The following is a 20778-nucleotide window of genomic DNA, read 5'->3' as shown; positions in this document are numbered from 1 at the left end:
TTAGCTGCCTATTAAAATATAATGCTTTCTAAAATCCCCCCCGAAATCCTTTGTTCTTGAGATTTTAAGAGTGAGATTTGATTTCTTGCACCAATTAAAAAAATAAAATAAATCAAGGACTGGACAAGCAGAAATTGTTCTTTAGGGTAATAAGGTCCCCTGTTAGATAGTAAATCACAATGCCTGTGTGTTTGCTGTGACATTTCTTATCATCACAAACACACTGTAAAGATTTAGAGTTTTTACAGCAATACCTAAGTTTAAAGGGTTAAATCAAGCAGAAATAGCTCTCTAATGTATTAAATGCAGGTCATTATTGAATAGTGATTACGTTACACACACACTGACTCAGGCATCATGATTTACTATCTAACAGGGGACCTGAGTCAGTGTGTGTGTAACGTAATCACTATTCAATAATGGCCGGCAATTAATACATTAGAGAGCTATTTCTGCTTGATTTAACCCTTTAAACTCAGGTATTGCTGTAAAAACTCTAAATCTTTACAGTGTGTTTATGATGATAAGAAATGTCACAGCAAACACACAGGCGTCGTGATTTACTATCTAACAGGGGACCTGTGTGTTTCTCTCCTCAACCCCCACAACCCCCCACTCACAATTTACATTTCAATAAGGGAAGACTTGAAAAACCAGTTTGTGAACCACAGGCCAATAGAGCTCAAATTACCAATGTGGCAGAACCCTTCTCAAAAAAACTAGAGAAGATGCTGGGATTTGCCCTGCCAAATTAAACTAAATTACAGTTTTTACAATCGCTAGGACACATTTCTCAATACTTTGGTCATTTTCAAAACTTGTTCTCCAAACCAACTTTCTGCTTCACAGCAGTTATTTCACATTCAAAATCCACAAAAACCAACAAAACACTTAATTCATGTCTCAAATCAAGTGCCAATGATCCACAGTTTAGCTTGCACAGACTGAAGTTGTGATTGCTCTGTGAAGAGTTTTGAAAAAGTGACTTTATTATTGAGAAATGTTTTATAATAGAAAATTTTATATCTCAGCTTAACTGTGGATCAACATTGCTTTAGCACAAAATGCATTCAATCGCAACATCTTTCAATTTACCTGAATTCTTTGCTCACTTTGACACAAACACAATCAAAACTTTGTTCTACAGGCCAATTTGCACATCCTTACATGCTGTTTTCAAAAGTGTTAAACTTATGGACAAAACAATAACATAATACAAAACTGAATGAGACAGCAATTTGCAACATGTATACAGTAATATTGTAATGCAATTTATCCTGCTAAAAAAATCAAACACTATCAAAGCAACTTTAATGAAACTGAACACCAACACAAGTGTTAGACCATTACCATCCATTCAAAAGAGGAAACTTAGGAATAATGTTGTACTGTAATGTAAGCATGCAGTGAATTATAAGCAGTAGAGAGTGATTTTAGTTTGGTAAAGACATTTTAATTGTATAATGTTCCTGATGTTAGTGTTGATGTAAACCTGCGCTGCCAGTGCTCTGTAAGAATGAGTTGATTTGTAAATGTAAAATTAACTGCTGTGAAGCTGAAAGTTGGTTAGCAAATTTACAAACTCCTCACTCAGTTCTCCTAAATATTGAGAAATGTGTCCTAGCGATTGTAATTTCATTTCATCATGTAATTTAATTTAATTTGGTCTAGGACACAGGTAACAGTAGTGAGGTTCTGTGTCTCACCTGTGAGAGTCTTCATGCATTGAAATGTAAATTACTGGTGGGGGGTTGAGCAGCAAACTCAACACACACACTATTCTCTATTCCAATTTTAAGAGCACATCTAAACCACTAGCCCAAACACATTACAAGTTAAAGCACAAATAAATACAAAAGATATGATCCACATGAAATAAACAGTGCTTTTCAGTAGTTGTAATATAACACTGTATTGTCCTCACTGTAAAAAAAAAAAAAAAAAAAAAAAGTTATATATATATATATATATATATATATATATATAGCTTTTGGGGCGTGTGCTTTAGGTGTTCACCCATATAGCACGTGAGTAATGAAGAGCCTTCTGAAGCCAAGTGGCACGTTTGTGTAAGAACAATGTCCATATTTTAAACTTTATAGACTAAACTAACTATTTTTATTGAAAGAAATTGTGTTTTAGTGTGATTATGAAAAGAGTAACCCCTGACGCTAAGTTTTGTTTAGCTCTATCGTCTCTCTTCAGTGTTTGTCAGTGCACATACGTCAACGATTCATGGGTGAAGAAGGGTTACTCTTTAAAGGACAACTCCGGTGAGAAATGACCCTCAGGGTAATTAACAGATGGTTACCGAGTAGATCGTTCTCTGGGATGCGTTTTCATGAAAATCAAGTGTAAAGAGTTTTATCTCTAAAAACAGATTTGAGCGAAGAACGCTGTTCTAAGTGATGAACTGTGACTTGGAATCTCATTGTTTCCGGAAGAAAGCACTGAACGCAGTAGAGAAAAAAAAAAGTCCATGTAATTAGATTTGACAAACTTAATTCCTATCGATCAGCTCACTTAGCACAGCGTTCGTGGCTCGAGTCATCGAGACTCCAAGATGGCTGCTGTCTGTAAACGCGTAATGGACTGTCTTTATAAAGGCTATTTTGAGCCTTGTTAGTGGTATTAACTAGCGATTTAATTTCACTTATTCCATCCCCCATAGACAAGCATTATAAGCTAATCTGTTTTTAGAGATAAAACTCTTTACATTCGATTTTCATGAAACCGTATCCCAGAGAACGATCTACTCGGTAACCATCTGTTCATTACACCTAGGGTCATTTCTCACCGGAGTTGTCCTTTAAGCGCAAGTTGATTCGTGTAGCACTGAAAACCAAAAGCTAGTATTTTAGTCTTTAAATGTTTAAATATGGATATTTTTATTACACAAATGCACCGCTTCAGAAGGCCTTTATTAACCCCCTGGAGCTGTGTGGATCAGTTATATGATGGTTAGATGCACTTGTATGGACCGACAAGTCACTGGCATTATAAAGCTGGGAAGAGCCAGGAATTTTTTTATATAAATTTATTCATTTGAAAAAAAATGTCACATACACTTGGGATGACTTGAGGGTGAGAAAATAACGGGCTAATTTTCATTTGTAGGCGAACTAACTGCTGTAAACTGGGCCCACAAACACAGTAGATCCCACGACCCCCACACACAATTTACATTTTAATAATAATAAATAAGGAAAGAATTGAAAACCCAGTTTGTGAACCAAAGGCCAGCCCAGAGGAAAGGAAAATCAAACCTGAGATCTCCTTCTCAACTCACATCTTTCTTCTAGACAGAAATGAGATCATTTGAACATCAAATTGAGACATAAGGCTAATTTTCTTTCTTCTCACATGTTTATCCTGAGACAAAAAAATGACATTCTCTCATGTTTATCTCCTCTAAAGTTTCATAAGAGATCTCAACAACATCACATACTATGTTCTGATTTGTCTCCTTGGCTAGAGAGACTGGATTGCTCATATGTGTCTCCTCTAAAGTTCAGAAGGGATCTCAACAGTATCGCACGCTGTGCTCAGACTTTTCTCTTCAGCTAGATACTCTGGAACTCTTACTTTTGTCACCTCTAAAAAGTTTCATAAAAGATCTCAATAACATCACACATTGTGCTCAGAATATTCTCCTTAGTTAAAGTCTCTGGCACTAAATAAGTCAAAGAAATGTTGGTCACTTTTTCAAAACTCTTCACACAGTGATCACAACTCCAGTCTGTGCAAGCTAAACTGTGGATCATTGGCACTTGATTTGAGACATGAATGAAGTGTTTTGTTGGTTTTTGTGGATTTTGAATGTGAAATAACTGCTGTGAAGCAGAAAGTTGGTTTGGAGAACAAGTTTTGAAAATGACCAAAGTATTGAGAAATGTGTCCTAGCGATTGTAAAAACTGTAATTTAGTTTAATTTTGCAGGGCAAATCCCAGCATCTTCTCTAGTTTATTTGAGAAGGGTTCTGCCACATTGGTAGTTTGAGCTCTATTGGCCTGTTGTTCACAAACTGGTTTTTCAAGTCTTCCCTTATTGAAATGTAAATTGTGAGTGGGGGGTTGTGGGGGTTGAGGAGAGAAACACACAGGCGTCGTGATTTACTATCTAACAGGGGACCTGAGTCAGTGTGTGTGTAACATATTCACTATTCAATAATGACCTGCATTTAATACATTAGAGAGCTATTTCTGCCTGATTTAACCCTTTAAACTCAGGTATTGCTGTAAAAACTCAATCTTTACAATGTGTTTATGATGATAAGAAATGTCACAGCAAACACACAGGCGTCGTGATATACTATCTAACAGGGGACCTGAGTCAGTGTGTGTGTAACGTAATCACCATTCAATAATGACCTGCAATTAATACATTAGAGAGCTATTTCTGCTTGATTTAACCCTTTAAACTCAGGTATTGCAGTAAAAACTCAATCTTTGCAGTGTGTTTGTGATGATAAGAAATGTCACAGCAAACACACAGGCGTCATGATTTACTATCTAACAGGGGACCTGAGTCAGTGTGTGTGTAACATAATCACTATTCAATAATGACCTGCAATTAATACATTAGAGAGCTGTTTCTGCCTGATTTAACCCTTTAAACTCAGGTATTGCTGTAAAAACTCTAAATGTTTGCAGTGTGTTTGTGATGATAAGAAATGTCACAGCAAACACACAGGCGTCGTGATTTACTATCTAACAGGGGACCCTGAATCATTTTGTAAATCATAAATAAATCTAAAGTGGTTAGTTTCAAAAACTCATAAATGTATAAGGTGGTAAGATGGGCCAAAAGTCACACATTATTTTTACAAATACTTGGCTAAAATAAAAATGTTTTTAATAATGTCTATGGTAACACTTGTTTAAAAGAACTTTAGATGCAAAGTTTGTCCCATTTACCATACCTTTTTTTTGATGAAAATAATGCATTATTTTTCAATGAATATAGGCTACTGTCATTAAAATGTTATATATATATATATATATATATATATATATATATATATATATATATATATATATATATATATATATATATATATATATATATATATATGGTCTTTTATATATATATATATATATGGTCTTTTACGGTCTGTCCACGGCCATGATGGATGGTATTTACAATATTTATTTGTAGAAACTGAAGACACACATTTTGATGGCAGATGTATTTCTAGTTACTTCCTGGTTGTTTAGATTTTTTAATCGTTTTTTCTTGGATCCTGTAGTATTTAATTTTAATGTAATGCAAAGTTTGAAACTAGTCAGGGTATTTAGTAAAGAGATATAATCTATATAATGTTTGTTCCTTTAGTAAGCAGCCTGTTAAACAGCAGCTCTAGAGTCAGAGGACAGCAGGCCATTCAAACAATAGAGGAGTGTGTGTGTGTGTGTGTGTGTGTGTGTGTGTGTGTGTGTGTGTGTGTGTGTGTGTGTGTGTGTGAATGACGTGTGTTTAAGGGCTATTACAGTTCCTGCTCCAGCCTACAGGGGAGCTGCTGAGCATGGCCTTAAACACTCACACACACTTAGGTCCCCTCTTGGTCAAAATTTTTCAAAAAAAAAAATCACCAGAGTGTTGTTTCTTGATTTTAACATGATTTAAACACACACACCTGTAGGTCCCTACTTGGTCAAACATTTTAAAAAAATCACCAGAGCATTTCTTAAGTGTTTTACTTCATTTTCACATGATTTAAAGCATGACCAACAGGGGACTTGAAAAATGTCCCCTCTTGGCTCAGAGGTCCAAGTAAAGACGCCAAGGTCCCCTGTTAGATAGGTAGACAAGTACACACACACACACACACACACACACACACCATATCACAGAACAGTAGAGCTACACACACACAGATTTCAGATTTAGAGACAGGCATTCAAGCTTTATGTGAGAGTAGTGAGAATGTAATAGCTTTAGATACTGCTTTGGATGCGACTAGCTTAGTGAACACTCATTGTTTGGTTCCGGCTGAGCCCGCACAGCAGGGCTGGGTGACGATGAGAAAGCATAGTCACGGATCTAAAAAACACTCTTCCGTTACGATTAGAACATCAAACAGGTTCTCCCCACTCAGTGACGCACCCACTGAGGATCCTGTTGAAAGTGCCCTAGTTATTGGCGATTCTATTACACAGAACGTGAAAATAGAGACACCAGCCAACATAGTCACATGTTTACCGGGAGCCAGAGCGCCTGACATCAAAGCAAATTTAAAAGTGCTAGCTAAAGCTAATCGTAAATTCTCTAAGATTATTATTCACGTTGGCACTAATGATGTTCGACTTCGCCAGTCAGAGATCACCTAAATTAAAATTTAAGAGGTGTGTAAACTCGCAAGTACGATGTCAAAGGTCGTATTTTTCTCTGGTCCCCTCCCTGCTAAAAGGAGTGATGAAATAGTTAGCAGATTATCATCACTCAATGGATGGCTGGTTGTCTAAGTTGTGTCTGCAAAATAACATAGGGTGCATAGACAATTGGAAAAGTTTTTGGGGCAGACCCGACCTGTTGAAGATAGACGGCATTCATGTCTCCTGGGCTGGTGCTGCTCTTCTCTCTAGTAATTTGGCACATAGTCTTAGAGGTAAACCTTGACTCACTGGGGCCTAGGTCAGGAAGCAGACAAACTGGCTAAACCAACCGTCTGCTAGCTGTCTCACGTCACCAAAGTCAGCTAAATCCCAGCACATAGAGACTCTTTCACCTAGACATTATCATATAGAGACTGTGTCTGTTCCCCGAATTAGTAAATACAAAAAAACATCAAAACCATTCAACAGTAAAAATTTAACTGATGTCCAACAAATAAACAACAGATATAATACGGATGAACAATTGATAAAGCTTGGGTTGCTGAATATTCGTTCCCTTTCTCCAAAAACGCTTGTTGTCAATGATATTATAGATCATAACTTAGATGTGCTGTGCTTGACAGAAACCTGGCTAAAACCTGACGATTACATTACTTTAAATGATTGCACCCCCCGAGATTATTGTTACAAACATGAGCCACATCTGAAAGGTAAAGGGGGAGGTGTTGCTGTAATTTATAATAATATTTTCAGTATTAATCAGAAGTCTAATATAGTTTTTAATATAATTCCTTTGAAGTTTTGGTGCTTTATGTAACGCTGTGTAGTGTAAATGATAAATTCAGTTTGACATGTGTGTTGGCTACTGTATACAGGCCACCAGGGCACAATACAGACTTTATCAAAGAATTTGCTGGTTTTGTATCGGAGTTAGTATTAGCTGTAGATAAAGTACTAATTGTTGGTGATTTTAATATCCACGTAGACAATGAAAAAGACTCATTCGGATTGGCATTTAGAGACATTCTAAACTCTATTGGAGTTAGACAACACGTATCGGGACCCACTCATCGCCTTAATCATACTTTAGATCTAATAATGTCACATGGAATAAATGTTGATACTGTTAAAATTCTGCAGCAGAGCGATGACATCTCAGATCATTACCTAATATCATGTATACTTAATTTACCTAAGGCTGCAAAGCCATCCCCTCGCTTCAAATATGGCAGGACGATAACCGCTGCGACTAAAGATTGCTTTGTACATAATCTTCCTCATCAGTTCCATCTCCTCAGCATTACAGATAGCCAAGAGGAACTTGATGCTGCAACAGAAACTATTGACTCTCTCTTTACTAGCACTTTAGACAAAGTTGCTCCCCGGCACTTAAAGAAGATTAAAGCAAATAATCCAACGCCATGGTACAACGAGCACACTCGGGCCATTAAAACAGCAGCCAGAAAAATGGAGCGCAGCTGGAAGAAAACAAAACTAGAGGTTTTTCGCAATTTGTGGAAAGAGAGCATGATGGCATATAGAAAGGCCATAAAAACTGCTAGATCTGCTTATTTCTCAACTCTTTATTGTATTTATTCGATACAGTGGCTAAATTATCAAAAAATAAAGCTTCAGCTTCTGATGTTATAAACAACACAGCAGTAATGACTTTATGAGCTTCTTTATTAGTAAGATTGATAATATTAGGAATAAAATTATAACCATGCAGCCGTCTACTACATTATCACTTCAGACAGAGCACTGCAGGGTCACTGAGGAAAAATTACACTCATTCACTACTATAGGAGGAGAAGAATTGGCTAAACTTGTTAAATCATCAAAATCAACAACATGTATGCTTGACCCTATACCGACTAGGCTATTAAAAGAGATACTTCCAGAGGTCATAGATCCTCTGCTTAATATCATTAATTCATCCTTGACATTAGGATATGTACCGAAAACTTTTAAGTTGGCTATAATTAAACCACTTATTAAAAAAACGCAACTTGATTCTAAAGAATTAGTCAATTACAGGCCAATCTCGAATCTACCGTTTCTATCAAAAATACTAGAAAAGGCTGTGTCTTCACAATTATGTTCCTTTTTAGAAAGAAATGGTATATGTGAGGATTTCCAGTCAGGATTTAGACCGTATCATAGTACCGAGACTGCTCTAATTAGAGTTACAAATGATTTACTCTTATCATCTGATCGTGGTTGTATCTCTCTATTAGTGTTACTCGATCTTAGCGCTGCATTCGATACTATCGATCACAATATTCTTCTGAATAGAATTGAAAATTATGTTGGCATTAGTGGAACTGCATTGGCATGGTTTAAATCGTACTTATCTGACCGTTATCAGTTTGTAGCAGTAAATGAAGAGATGTCACACCGATCACAAGTTCAGTATGGGGTACTGCAAGGCTCAGTGTTAGGACCGCTGCTCTTCACCCTGTATATGCTACCACTAGGAGATATCATTAGGAAGCATGGCGTTAGTTTTCTTTGTTATGCTGACGATACTCAGCTCTATATTTCCTCACGTTCTGACAAAACCTACCAATTCACAAGATTAACGGAATGCATAGCTGATATAAAAAATTGGATGAATAGTAATTTCCTGCAACTTAATTCAGATAAAACTGAATTTTTAATTATTGGACAGAAAAGTTCCACAAGTAGTAACCGAGAATACTGTCTAACACTTGATGACTGCTCTGTCAAGCCCTCATCGTCAGTGAGAAACCTGGGTGTGCTCTTTGATACCAATCTTTCATTTGAAAGCCACGTTTCTAACATCTGTAAAACCGCATTCTATCATCTTAAAAATATATCTAAACTCCGGCATATGCTTTCAATGCAAAATGCTGAACAGTTAGTACATGCGTTCATGAGCTCAAGGCTAGATTATTGTAATGCTCTACTGGGTGGTTGCCCTGCTCACTTAATAAACAAACTCCAGCTGGTCCAAAATGCAGCAGCTAGAGTTCTTACTAGTTTAATTTGGCAGGGCAAATCCCAGCATCTTCTCTAGTTTATTTGAGAAGGGTTTTGCCACATTGGTAGTTTGAGCTCTATTGGCCTGTGGTTCACAAACTGGTTTTTCAAGTCTTCCCTTATTGAAATGTAAATTGTGAGTGGGGGGTTGTGGGGGTTGAGGAGAGAAACACACAGGCGTCGTGATTTACTATCTAACAGGGGACCCGAGTCAGTGTGTGTGTAACGTAATCACTATTCAATAATGACCTGCAATTAATACATTAGAGAGCTATTTCTGCTTGATTTAACTCTTAAAACTCAGGTATTGCTGTAAAAACTCTAAATCTTTACAGTGTGTTTGTGATGATAAGAAATGTCACAGCAAACACACAGGCGTCGTGATATACTATCTAACAGGGGACCTGAGTCATTTTGTAAATCATAAATAAATCAAACTTTGGTTAGTTTAATAAACTCAAATGTATAAGGTGGTAAGATGGGCCTTTTACATGGGCCAAAAGTCACATTATTTTTACAAATACTTGGCTAAAATAAAATGCCTTAAATAATGTCTATGTTAAGTCTATCTGTCAGGGTATTTAGTAAAGAGATATAATCTATATAATGTTTGTTCCTTTAGTAAGCAGCCTGTTAAAGAGCAGCTCTAGAGCAGGGGTATTCAATTAAAATTTTAAGAGGTCCAGTTAGAAAAGAAATCAGCAACCAAAGGTCCGCAACTTCACAATGACTAACTTTGTGTTGTAAGTATGTAAGTAGCCTAGTCAAGAGACGACTGTCAAATAAAATGAAAGCACAAATGTAATAATATTTCAACAATATTTATTGTCTGTTTATTTATTGAGCTGTAGGGAAATAATAAGTAGTCTAATAATAAATGATCAATTTAAATAAAGGCTGCATTTAATAATAAATTATAAATAAATAAAACACACCAGAGTGCATCTCAAAATAAAGTGCTTAATTTTAGAAAAAAAGAAATAAAAAAGTATAGCTTGAGTTTCCCTTTTACTTTTTAGTTAACTCCCTTTCACATCTTAAGTTTAAATAAAACAATTTCAACACATTAACAATTGAACAGCTTTAACACCTCCTTTTCCCTTTCTCCTTCTCTTTTCATGTTTGCTTAATTTTTTTATTTTATTTTTTGTCTTCTTTTTGTTTTCCCTCAAATAGGGTTTCAGCTACCGCACTCATGCACTCCTTGACAACCCCTCCATCAGTAAATGTTTTTTTTTATGTTTGGCCAAAATCCAAGCAACTTTAAGGGAACATTTGTTAGCACGTTGTTGGGCAGTGAATTCTGCTGGATCGATCATATTGGGCTTTTAGATAGTTTATTTTTCTGTGCCATAAATGCGAATTTAAGTGGGTTTGTTTGGTCAAAGATTTTGTGCTTTGTCTCATAGTGGCGCTTCACATCGCCGCTTTTAATAATCGCGACAGTCTCTGAACATATTCCACACCGGTTTGGAACTGCCCGTGGGAAGAATGAACATGTAAGAATCTGTCCATTCTTGATTAAAAGCTCTGTTTTCGCTGTCCACTTTTCTTTTTTTTAGAGCACACCATGTTAAACGTTGTCTCTCTTTCGTCTCGCGTCTACCTGTGTGTGTGTGTGTGTGTGTCTCTCGCTGTCTGACTCGAGCAGCATCACGTGACATGATTTACAACGCATGCTATTGGTCTGTGAGTTTCCTGGGCCGCGCTAAACCAGTAACATAGATGCTAGAAAAGCTGCGCGGTTTAAAATAGAAACGCTCCGTCAAAAGTAAATAATTTTCAGTAATTTATGGGTTATTGTTCCGGGTCCGGACAGAACGGCGGCTGGGTCCGGATCCGGGCCGCGGTCCGCCTATTAGTGACCTCTGCTCTAGAGTCTCAGAGGACAGCAGGCCATTCAAACAATAGAGGAGTGTGTGTGTATGTGTGTGTGTGTGTGTGTGTACGACGTGTGTTTAAGGGCTATTACAGTTCCTGCTCCAGCCTACAGGGGAGCTGCTGAGTATGGCCTTAAACATTCACACACTCTTAAGTCCCCTCTTGGTCAAAATTTTTAAAAATTCACCAGAGTGTTTTTTCTTGATTTTAACATGATTTAAACACACACACATGTAGGTCCCTACTTGGTCAAACATTTAAAAAAATCACCAGAGCATTTCTTTAGTGTTTTACTTCATTTTCACATGATTTAATGCATGACCAACAGGGGACTTGAAAAATGTCCCCTCTTGGCTCAGAGGTCCCCTGTTGGTGAGTGTGTAACGACGCCAAGGTCCCCTGTAAGATAGGTAGACAAGTACACACACACACACACATACTACAGCACAGTAGAGCTACACACACACACACACACACACACCATATTACAGCACATTAGATTTACACACACACTCGCATACACACACAAACAAACACACACACACTATATTAGAGCACAGTAGAGCTACACACACACACACACACACCAGATTAGAGCACAGTAGAGCTACACACACACACACACACACACTATATTAGAGCACAGTAGAGCTACACACACACAATATTACAGCACAGTAAAGCTACACACACACACACACACTACAGCACATTAGATTTACACAAACACTCGCATACACACACTATATTGCAGCACAGTAGAGCTACACACACACACACACACACACACTATTACAGCACAGTACAGCTACACACACACACACAAACTATATTAGAGCACAGTAGAGCTACACACACACACACAAACACCACATTACAGCACATTAGAGCTACACACACACTCACATACACACACACACACACTATATTACAGCACAGTAGAGCTACACACACACACACACACACACACACACACACACACACACCATATTACAGCACAGTAGAGCTACACACATACACAAACTATATTACAGCACAGTAGAGCCACACACACACTATTAGAGCACAGTAGAGCTACAAACACACACTATATTACAGCACAGTAGAGCTACACACACACACTATATTAGAGCACAGTAGAGCTACACACACACACACTATATTACAGCACATTAGAGCTACACACGCATACACACACACACACGCATAAACACACACACTATATTACAGCAAAGTAGAGCTACACACACATTATATTACAGCACATTAGAGCTACACACACACACTCGCATACACACACACACACACACGCACACACACCATATTACAGCACAGAGTTATACACACACACACACACAGATGATTGTTCTCAGTGTTACTTAATCAGCTGATCTAGTTGCTGTAACCACACAGACAGACAGACACACACACACACACACACACACACACACACACAGATGATTGTTTGCAGTGTTACTTACTCAGCTGATCTAGTTGCTGTAACCACACACACACACACACACACACACACACACACACACACAGATGATTGTTCTCAGTGTTACTTACACAGCTGATCTAGTTGCTGTAACCACACACACACACACACACACACACACACACACGATTGCTCTCAGTGTTACTTACTCAGCTGATCTAGTTGCTGTAACCACAGGCAGCAGCTTCTGAAGAACTTCATCTGCTGTGTTTACTCTGTCACCGTTTGAACATAAAGATAAAAAATAAGTGAATTATTAATGATGATAATAAAAATAATAATTAATATCAGAGGTGAATAATGGTCAGGCCACAAACTCTACGGTGTGAAATGAGCTGATAACATTAGGCCTGTCGCAATAGTCAATAAATCGCACAATAAAAATAAATGAGCTCGATCATTTTTCCGGCCGTGATAATTTCCGTTTGCATTCTTGTTTGTTTTCCTCGTCTCTCTCGCTGACTGTGCCTGCGCCTCATCCGTTTGGGAAGGTGTTTATACACACATCCGCCGTGAACGCTATGGGCGCCGCCATCTTGCCTGCCGCCATTACTGTGTGTCTGTGAAGTGTGACAGTGTGACACTTGCCGGCGCCCTCTAGTGACATTTCAATGAAAGCGGATCCTGCTCATGAAATGAAATGTCTGGTGAAAGGGAACATTGGGTATATGATGTCAGGCAGTGGCCAAAACTCAGCAGCAAGGCACGCAGTAATGGTGGTGCTGCTTTACTTCAGTGTTTTTGCCGGATGTGTGTATACTAAACACGCAGACTGGGTTCCGGCGTGATGAGACGTCATGCTCGGCCAGATTCGCCTGGATCTCGAGCTTCTTCGGTTGCGGAGCCGCACGCAGTTACAAAATTTGCCGTGCACACCGCCAAGCGAAATGGGGTCTCGTGTGGAGTTTAAACAAGGCTTAAAGCTACACTGAAGTTGGCAGTTTGATAAATGCAAGTTAATTCTTCAGTTCAATCTTTGTGTGCTAAAGGCACATACGTTCCTGTAGAGATAGCAATAAACATTCTCCTTTTTGACCAAATAAATGAAAAGCATGTCATCGATGTCTTCTCTCTTGCGGTCTCACCTAAAATCTCACCTAGCTTTCCTCAGAGATGGTCAAGTCAAGTTCAGTTTGTGAATGATTACATGATATAACCATTTTTTTAATGCTGTATCCTAAATTGTGGATATTATCATATGATGAAGTAAATTTCTGGAGTGTTAACAATTAACGTGCCTTCATCTCTGGAAACATTATTTGTGTCTTACATTTCATAATGAACTCAGATAAGCTCAGGGCCGACTCATTCTCCAGCAGGTCTTTTTCATGAATGTGAATGTGTGCAAAGGATTGTGGGTGATTGAGCTGAATTAAAGATGCGAAACGAAGGATCCTTTAAACTGAGACGGCCTTCAGAGGCGCTTGATGACGTGGCCGTCGAAATCTGCAGCCTTACTAGGACACAGCCTCCGTTTGAGAAACACCCGCAAATTATGAACAATATCCCAGAAATCAATCTGTGCCCCGTGATTTAAACACCTCTGATCTCTGTGTTTCTCTTTGGTCATAATGTTTTAGACTGTAATGATTGAACTCAGTGTTACTTACTGATCATTTCTGCCTCCAATTAAGTCTCTCAGGTCAAACTTCTGCATCGTCTCCTCTGAGGACAACAACACAAAAACTAAAGCTGACCACTGAGATGAGGAGAGTTTCACAGCACGTAATCCACGGCTCATATGAGGTCGAGCTTCGTTCACCAGTGAAAGATCACCCAGTTCATTCAGACAGTGAAACAGATTGATGTATTTATCTGGAGAGGGATTCTCACTGATCTTTTCTTTAATATATTTGACTGTTTTCTTATTGTTGTGAGAGCTGTTTCCTGTCTGTGTCTTTAGTTCTTGTAAGAGACTCTGATTAGACTCCACTGACAGACCCAGAAGGAAACGAAGGAAAAGGTCCAGATGGCCATTTTTACTGTCTAAAGCCTCATCCACAGCTCTCTGATGGAGATCAGATAGTGAAGCTGTCGCTCCATTAGTTGGTTTGGTGATCTGGTCAAACACATTGATGTTCTTGTTTATAAAGGAGAGATGCACATATAGAGCCGCTAGATGTTCCTGAAGGCTCAGATGAACAAAGCAGAAGACTTTCCCCTGATACAAGCCCAACTCCTCTCTGAAGATCTGAGTGCACAATCCTGAGTACACTGATGCTTCTGTCACATCAATGCCACACTCTCTCAGGTCTTCCTCATAGAAGATCAGGTTTCCTTTCACAAGCTGCTGATACGCCAGTTTCCCCAGTTTGACAATCATGTCTTCATCTTTCACTTTCTTGAAAAAATGGGGAAACAAAATTTTTTTTCTTGTTTTTTTCTTCTCATAGTCCTTCTCATGCTTGATTTTTGTCTGAAGGATCAGGAAGTGTGTGTACATTTGAGTGAGCGTCTTGGGAATCTTTTCTTTCCATGATTTCCTCAACATCTTCTCCAGAACAATGGCTGAGATCCAGCAGAAAACTGGGATGTGACACATAATAAAGAGGCTCCTTGATGACTTCAGGTGTGAGATGATCCTGTCAGCCAGACTCTGATCACTGATTCTCTTACTGAAGTATTCCTCCTTCTGTGGGTCACTGAAGCCTCGTACCTCTGTCACTCGATGGACACACTCAGAGGGGACGAGATCAGCTGCTGCGGGTCTGGAGGTGATCCAGATGAGAGCCGAGGGAAGCAGATTCCCCGCAATGAGCTTCGTCAGCAGCTTGTCCACTGAGGCCGATTCAGTCACATCACACAACCTTACATCGCTCTGAAAATCCAGAGACAGACGACACTCATCCAGACCATCAAAGATGAACAACACTTCATACTGATCACTGGATATTTCCATTTCTTTGGTTTCAGGGAAAAAGCCACGAAGAAGATCTGAAAGACTGAGTGTTTTGTCCTTCATCAAGTTGAGCTCTCTGAAAGGAAGTGGAAATATGAGCTGGACGTCCTGATTCTCTTTCCCTTCAGCCCAGTCCAGGATGAACTTCTGCACAGAGACTGTTTTTCCAATGCCAGCGACTCCCTTTGTCAGCACAGTTCTGATGGGTTTGTCTTGTCCAGGTAAAGGTCTAAAGATGTCACTGCATTTGATCGCTGTGTCCTCTGTTTCTGCTCTCCTGGACTGTGTCTCAATCTGTCTCACCTCATGCTCATTATTGATCTCTCCACTTTCACTCTCTGTGATGTAGAGCTCTGTGTAGATCTCATTCAGGAGTGTTGGGTTTCCCTGCTTTGATATTCCCTCACACAAACACTCAAACTTCTTCCTCAGATTTGATCTCAATGTGTCGAGGACTTCAGCAGGTTTAGAGTCATGGCTGTAAGATTAAAATACGACATTATTACACAAGTTAGAGAAGTAAAGAGCCATAGATCACAAAATGGATGATTTGTTCACTGTATTATGGGACACAGAACATCATACGGTTTCTGAAATGTTTCAATCATTAATCATGTGTTTGAGTGATGTGTGATGTCATTGCAGCTCCTAAAATTAAACCACAACAAAAGTCCCACATTTTACCTGAAACCAGGACAAATGCTTTCATTAAAGTCTTGAGGTTGAATCTCAGGCGTGAACACAGTTCTGTTTTTAACTGGTCTGGATTGAAGATTTGACCTTAAATCAGAATGAAGAGGGCAAAGAATCAGACACACTGATATTGATGTAATCGTGTCATTAACTGAGTAACAGACCAACAGCTTTTACAGTGTGTGAATGTGTTAACAATACAATATATAGAGATTTACACAAGAGCACAATGATCATCATTAATAGACTGAAACTTACGGGATCTGAACTCATTACACTGCTATATATTAATAACAACTTCAAATCAAATATTAAGATCAAGATAAAATACTATAATCATAACTATTATAGAGATGATATACCTGAGATCAGGCCGTTTGTCTCCACTCTTAAGCTCTATTGGCAGCTCCATAGACCAGTCACTCTTCATAGACACACAGCTGGACTCTGGGTTTGAGCTCTTCTGCTGGACTGAACTGGAACAGAGAACAGATTCAGTTTAATCCTTTAGATTACTGGGATCATTCTTTATGAGAGGAACCATATTAATATAAACACATTCATCTTCCATCAAAAACACTGAGTGTTGTAACACTTTTGCTGTAATGTCTGTAACTCAGTGGTGTTTCACTGTGTCACAAACTTTGATGACAATTATTTTGAGATATAACTTTAGAAACGATAAGCATGATTAAAAAAAATTAACCAAAGCGAGAAAAGCTGAATATTAGGAATTCAAAATGAACAAATTAAAAACAACTAGAGGTTGACCGATATATTGGGCTGATATTTTTCATTTTTAATATATCTACAGCAGCTGATATCTGTGTTTAGTAGTGCAGATTAAAATCAGGCACATCCGTGGGCAGCCCTGTGTTCTTGGTGCGGTGGAACTGCTGCTACATGTGAAGGACCCCAAGCCAAAACTTTTGGAAAATTCAACATCAGTCCTAGAAGACAAAGCTTAAATTCTGATATTTCAAACTCCCGTAGCCATATATTTCCTATGTTTGACTTGTAAACTATGAAGTGCTGCTTCACTTAGTGAAAGAAAAAACAAATAGCATAGAACCGTCAGAAAGTGGCATAGTGCTACAGCTGGTAGAAGGTTTGCTTACTTGCAGTTTACTTCAAGGACTGTATATCAGCAGCTTGCTTGCTAACATATTAGCCCAAATGTTTAAAGTTCTGTTTTATTTTTCCTGTTTTGGAGTCGGAAAATTTCACTCTGTGAGTGGGGGTGGAGAAGACAGCAGCTCTCACAAACACTGGAGTGTGATTGAGGGCTACGTTACTCGGCCCCGCTCACAGACAGCACCATGCTCGGAGACACAAAGCTGTCCTGGAGCAGGAAGCATGGTTTCATTCAGGCCCGGTTCTGCAAAACACACTCAAACGCAAGCAAAAGCACCCTCAGCTGATACTATAATAATATACTGGCAAATCAGATGAGGCAGATTTGTGTTCGCTCCCTGGAGAGCACCAAATGCATTATTTCCAACATGTGTTTGCAGCGGTGAGTAATGTAGCCGATCACAGATATAGTTATTGCTCTCTTGAACGCGATCATGTTCTCACCGCTCAAAACGGCAGAGTTTTTATTCAGTGCTGAGTTAATGCAGGCTCGTGAAACTCGAGGCTATACGGTCTATAAAACCCTCTGAATAAAACTATTGATGTTCATGCAGCTAAGAGGACCGATGGACAACTGCATGCTGCAAAGTTTCAGAAGTGATATCTAAATATGAATGCTGGATTCACTCTGAATGAGACAGAAATACTAGAAAAAAAGAGGTTTCGCCTCAGTTGAGGACATTACATTTGAGTGAATTTCTCTGACAACATACACAGTTTTAAGTCTGAGTATTCTCATGAAATATGAGATTCTTATGAAAATATTCCTTTTTATTACTCCCATTTTTACACATCTTTTTATGTTACATCTTGTCCCAAAAACAAATTAGATATAGTTTATAGCTGCATTGCAAACAATGGGAATGGCATTTATGGGCATTTGGGCTGGGCGATAAAACGATAACAACAGTTCGATAAATTCTTGATATAATGCTTACTCACTAAGCGTAATGCTGCGCATGCATTTTGCAGACCGGGCTTCTGGGTGCTGCACGCGCTGTTGTTTACAGTCAGTGGCTGACAGGCTTGGAGGATCGGAGAGAAGTGGAGCGAGAAAAAGGAGTGATAGTGAAGAAAACTCAGCGCTCACGACCAGCTCGGAGGACACAGATATCGTTGACAAGAAACTTCACTCAACTTCAGTGGTTTGGAGATATTTTTGGCTCTCCGACATAAAACAGCGACGTGCACTGCTTATCCTAGGTTCACCACACGGAATATAATTATTAAATGATCATGCTTCTTCAAAGCTTTTCCATATAACACTGAGCCCAGCGGTAAATCTACATTAACTACATTCATGCATATGTCACCTTGTAAGTTGTACTGGGTGACTTACAAGCTAACATTACCAAACGATAATCACTAAAACAGTGGACTTGTGGAAAAATACATTCGGTATAATAATAATTTGTCTTTGGTGATTAATAACTCAGCATCGCCAGTATCAAAAGAGAAATAATTAATCTGATGTTTAAAGTGAATAAAATAGACTTGATAGCTTACTGGAGTTCCACAACTAGCTCCTGAACTTTGTAGGCTACTCTCTCCCAGCCAGCCCACTGTTGATGAGGTGTGTGTGTGTGTGTGTGTGTGTGTGTGTGTCTGTCGGTGAGATGCGTGGTGGACTAATCCACTGTGAGGCAAGAGAGAGAGGACTCAAAATGTTTCTAAAGTTAAAACACATGTTTTGCCCGTTTGTGTTTTGTTTTACTACTTACACAATTAAGTATATAATAAATTATATTATTGATATATAGTGTTGAGTAAAAAAATGCTGACCACAGTTACGATTTTTCTTTTCATTTTATTTATATTGTCTGTGTTATTGTTTATAAGGTTTGGCATGCTGACCAGAAAGATTTTTTTATTATATTTTTGTTTATTGACAAACATTATCTTTAAAACACTTTGACTTTGCATTTGCAGTCAGCAGAGCCAAATGTTATATCATTTCAGTTCTAGATTTTACTATGGATATTTTTTTTTTTATATTCTATTTATATTAATAATATTCTACTCTATTAATATTGCTTTTATTAGTAATAAATAAATCGACCTCAGTTTTAATAAATTGTTCACCTGTTTGGAAAGTGTTTGTCATGTTTTGTCAATAAAGGATAGTTTTAAACCACAGTTAACTGTCTATTTTCTACATCTTTAACACATGATCAAAAATATGCCTTTAAACTTTAAAGAAATAAAGGTTTTACATTTATCGTGATATTTATCGATATCTACTAATATGGAAAATTATATTGTAATAATTTTTTGGACCGTATCGCCAGCCCTTATGGGCATGTTTATCATTATTCTGTTAGGACTATTTTTTTTTTAACCCAAAAATATCCATGTTTTTTATGCTACAAACAATGTAAGGACCTTAAAAAAAATTTGCCCTAAAAATCAGCTGGCCCTTACTTCTAAATATTGATTATATAAAAAGTAGAGGTGGGCATAGAGTAATTTTTTAAAATCTGGATTAAACTAGATTCATTTTGGAATTAATCTAGAATAAAATGGCTCATCTGAATTCTGTCGAAGGCATTCAGAATGTGTGTGCTACCCAAATAATAGGTGTGTTTTCATGGAGAACTGGAATCGTTCCAATCCGAATGAAAATGCTCCATATAAACACCTCAATCGGAATAAAAATGCCCAAACCGAATGGAACTGTAATCGGTTTGAGATGGGTGGATAAACCTTTTCATGAACCGATCAAACGAAGAATTTCACCATGTAAACGACCCGATTACTTTTGAGTGTGTGTTGATGTGACGTGATATACAGCGGGCGCCTTCACTACTGAAAAGTGCGCGGCACTCAAACCAGGCTATAATGTTGAGATTAAAGTTAATTTTTCTGAGGGGTAAACTTTTTATTTCGTAAGAAGTTATGAAGATAATGTTGGAATAATGACACAGACGTAGCCTGGCTACACTCATCATGAAGAAGATTTTAAATTTCTGAGATGATTATTACACTTTACAACCAATAAATAGCTTTTATAAAAGCGTATAAGTCCTGGTGGTCGATGAGAGTAGCTATGGTGAGCGGTAACTCATTCCAGCTGCTGGAGAGGATGGAGGACAGCGTCGACATTTCTGATGCGCCAGACAAACGGTCACAAAATGTCTGATTCTGACTGAAAGTCAGCGGTCTATGGTCAGCACACATAAACCCCAGATCGGTTTAGATAACGTCTCATGTAAACAGTCCGCTGAATTTTTCACGTGGAATGACAAAAAAGTGTGGGTTTAGGCGTTACTCGAGAGTGGAAGAACTCCTACAGTAAACTAATTCTGCATTGCACAAGGTGCAGACAACCTTAAAA

The 20778-nt window shown here is 38.3% G+C and overlaps 1 protein-coding gene and 1 pseudogene across 1 annotated transcript in view; both read right to left on the bottom strand.

Annotated features, from left to right (window-relative positions):
- The window catches only part of LOC137085236 (ribonuclease inhibitor pseudogene), an 88676-nt pseudogene extending 75729 nt beyond the window's left edge, over positions 1 to 12947 (bottom strand).
- Positions 1 to 17676, bottom strand: part of LOC137084571 (NACHT, LRR and PYD domains-containing protein 3-like) — a 320075-nt gene extending 302399 nt beyond the window's left edge. Inside the window, exons 1-4 of the mRNA XM_067450861.1 lie at positions 17606 to 17676; positions 16673 to 16786; positions 16302 to 16397; positions 14329 to 16095 (exon numbers count right to left, since the gene is read on the bottom strand). Coding sequence (XP_067306962.1) covers positions 14329 to 16095; positions 16302 to 16397; positions 16673 to 16786; positions 17606 to 17676 — 2048 coding nt within the window. The remainder of the gene's footprint in view (positions 1 to 14328; positions 16096 to 16301; positions 16398 to 16672; positions 16787 to 17605) is intronic.
- Between the last annotated feature and the right edge of the window lie 3102 nt (positions 17677 to 20778).

Source organism: Pseudorasbora parva, chromosome 8, assembly GCF_024679245.1.
Source record: "Pseudorasbora parva isolate DD20220531a chromosome 8, ASM2467924v1, whole genome shotgun sequence".
Lineage (NCBI taxonomy): Eukaryota > Metazoa > Chordata > Actinopteri > Cypriniformes > Gobionidae > Pseudorasbora > Pseudorasbora parva.
Note: the sequence above shows the minus strand (reverse complement) of the source record. Positions and strands in the feature narration are given on the sequence as shown.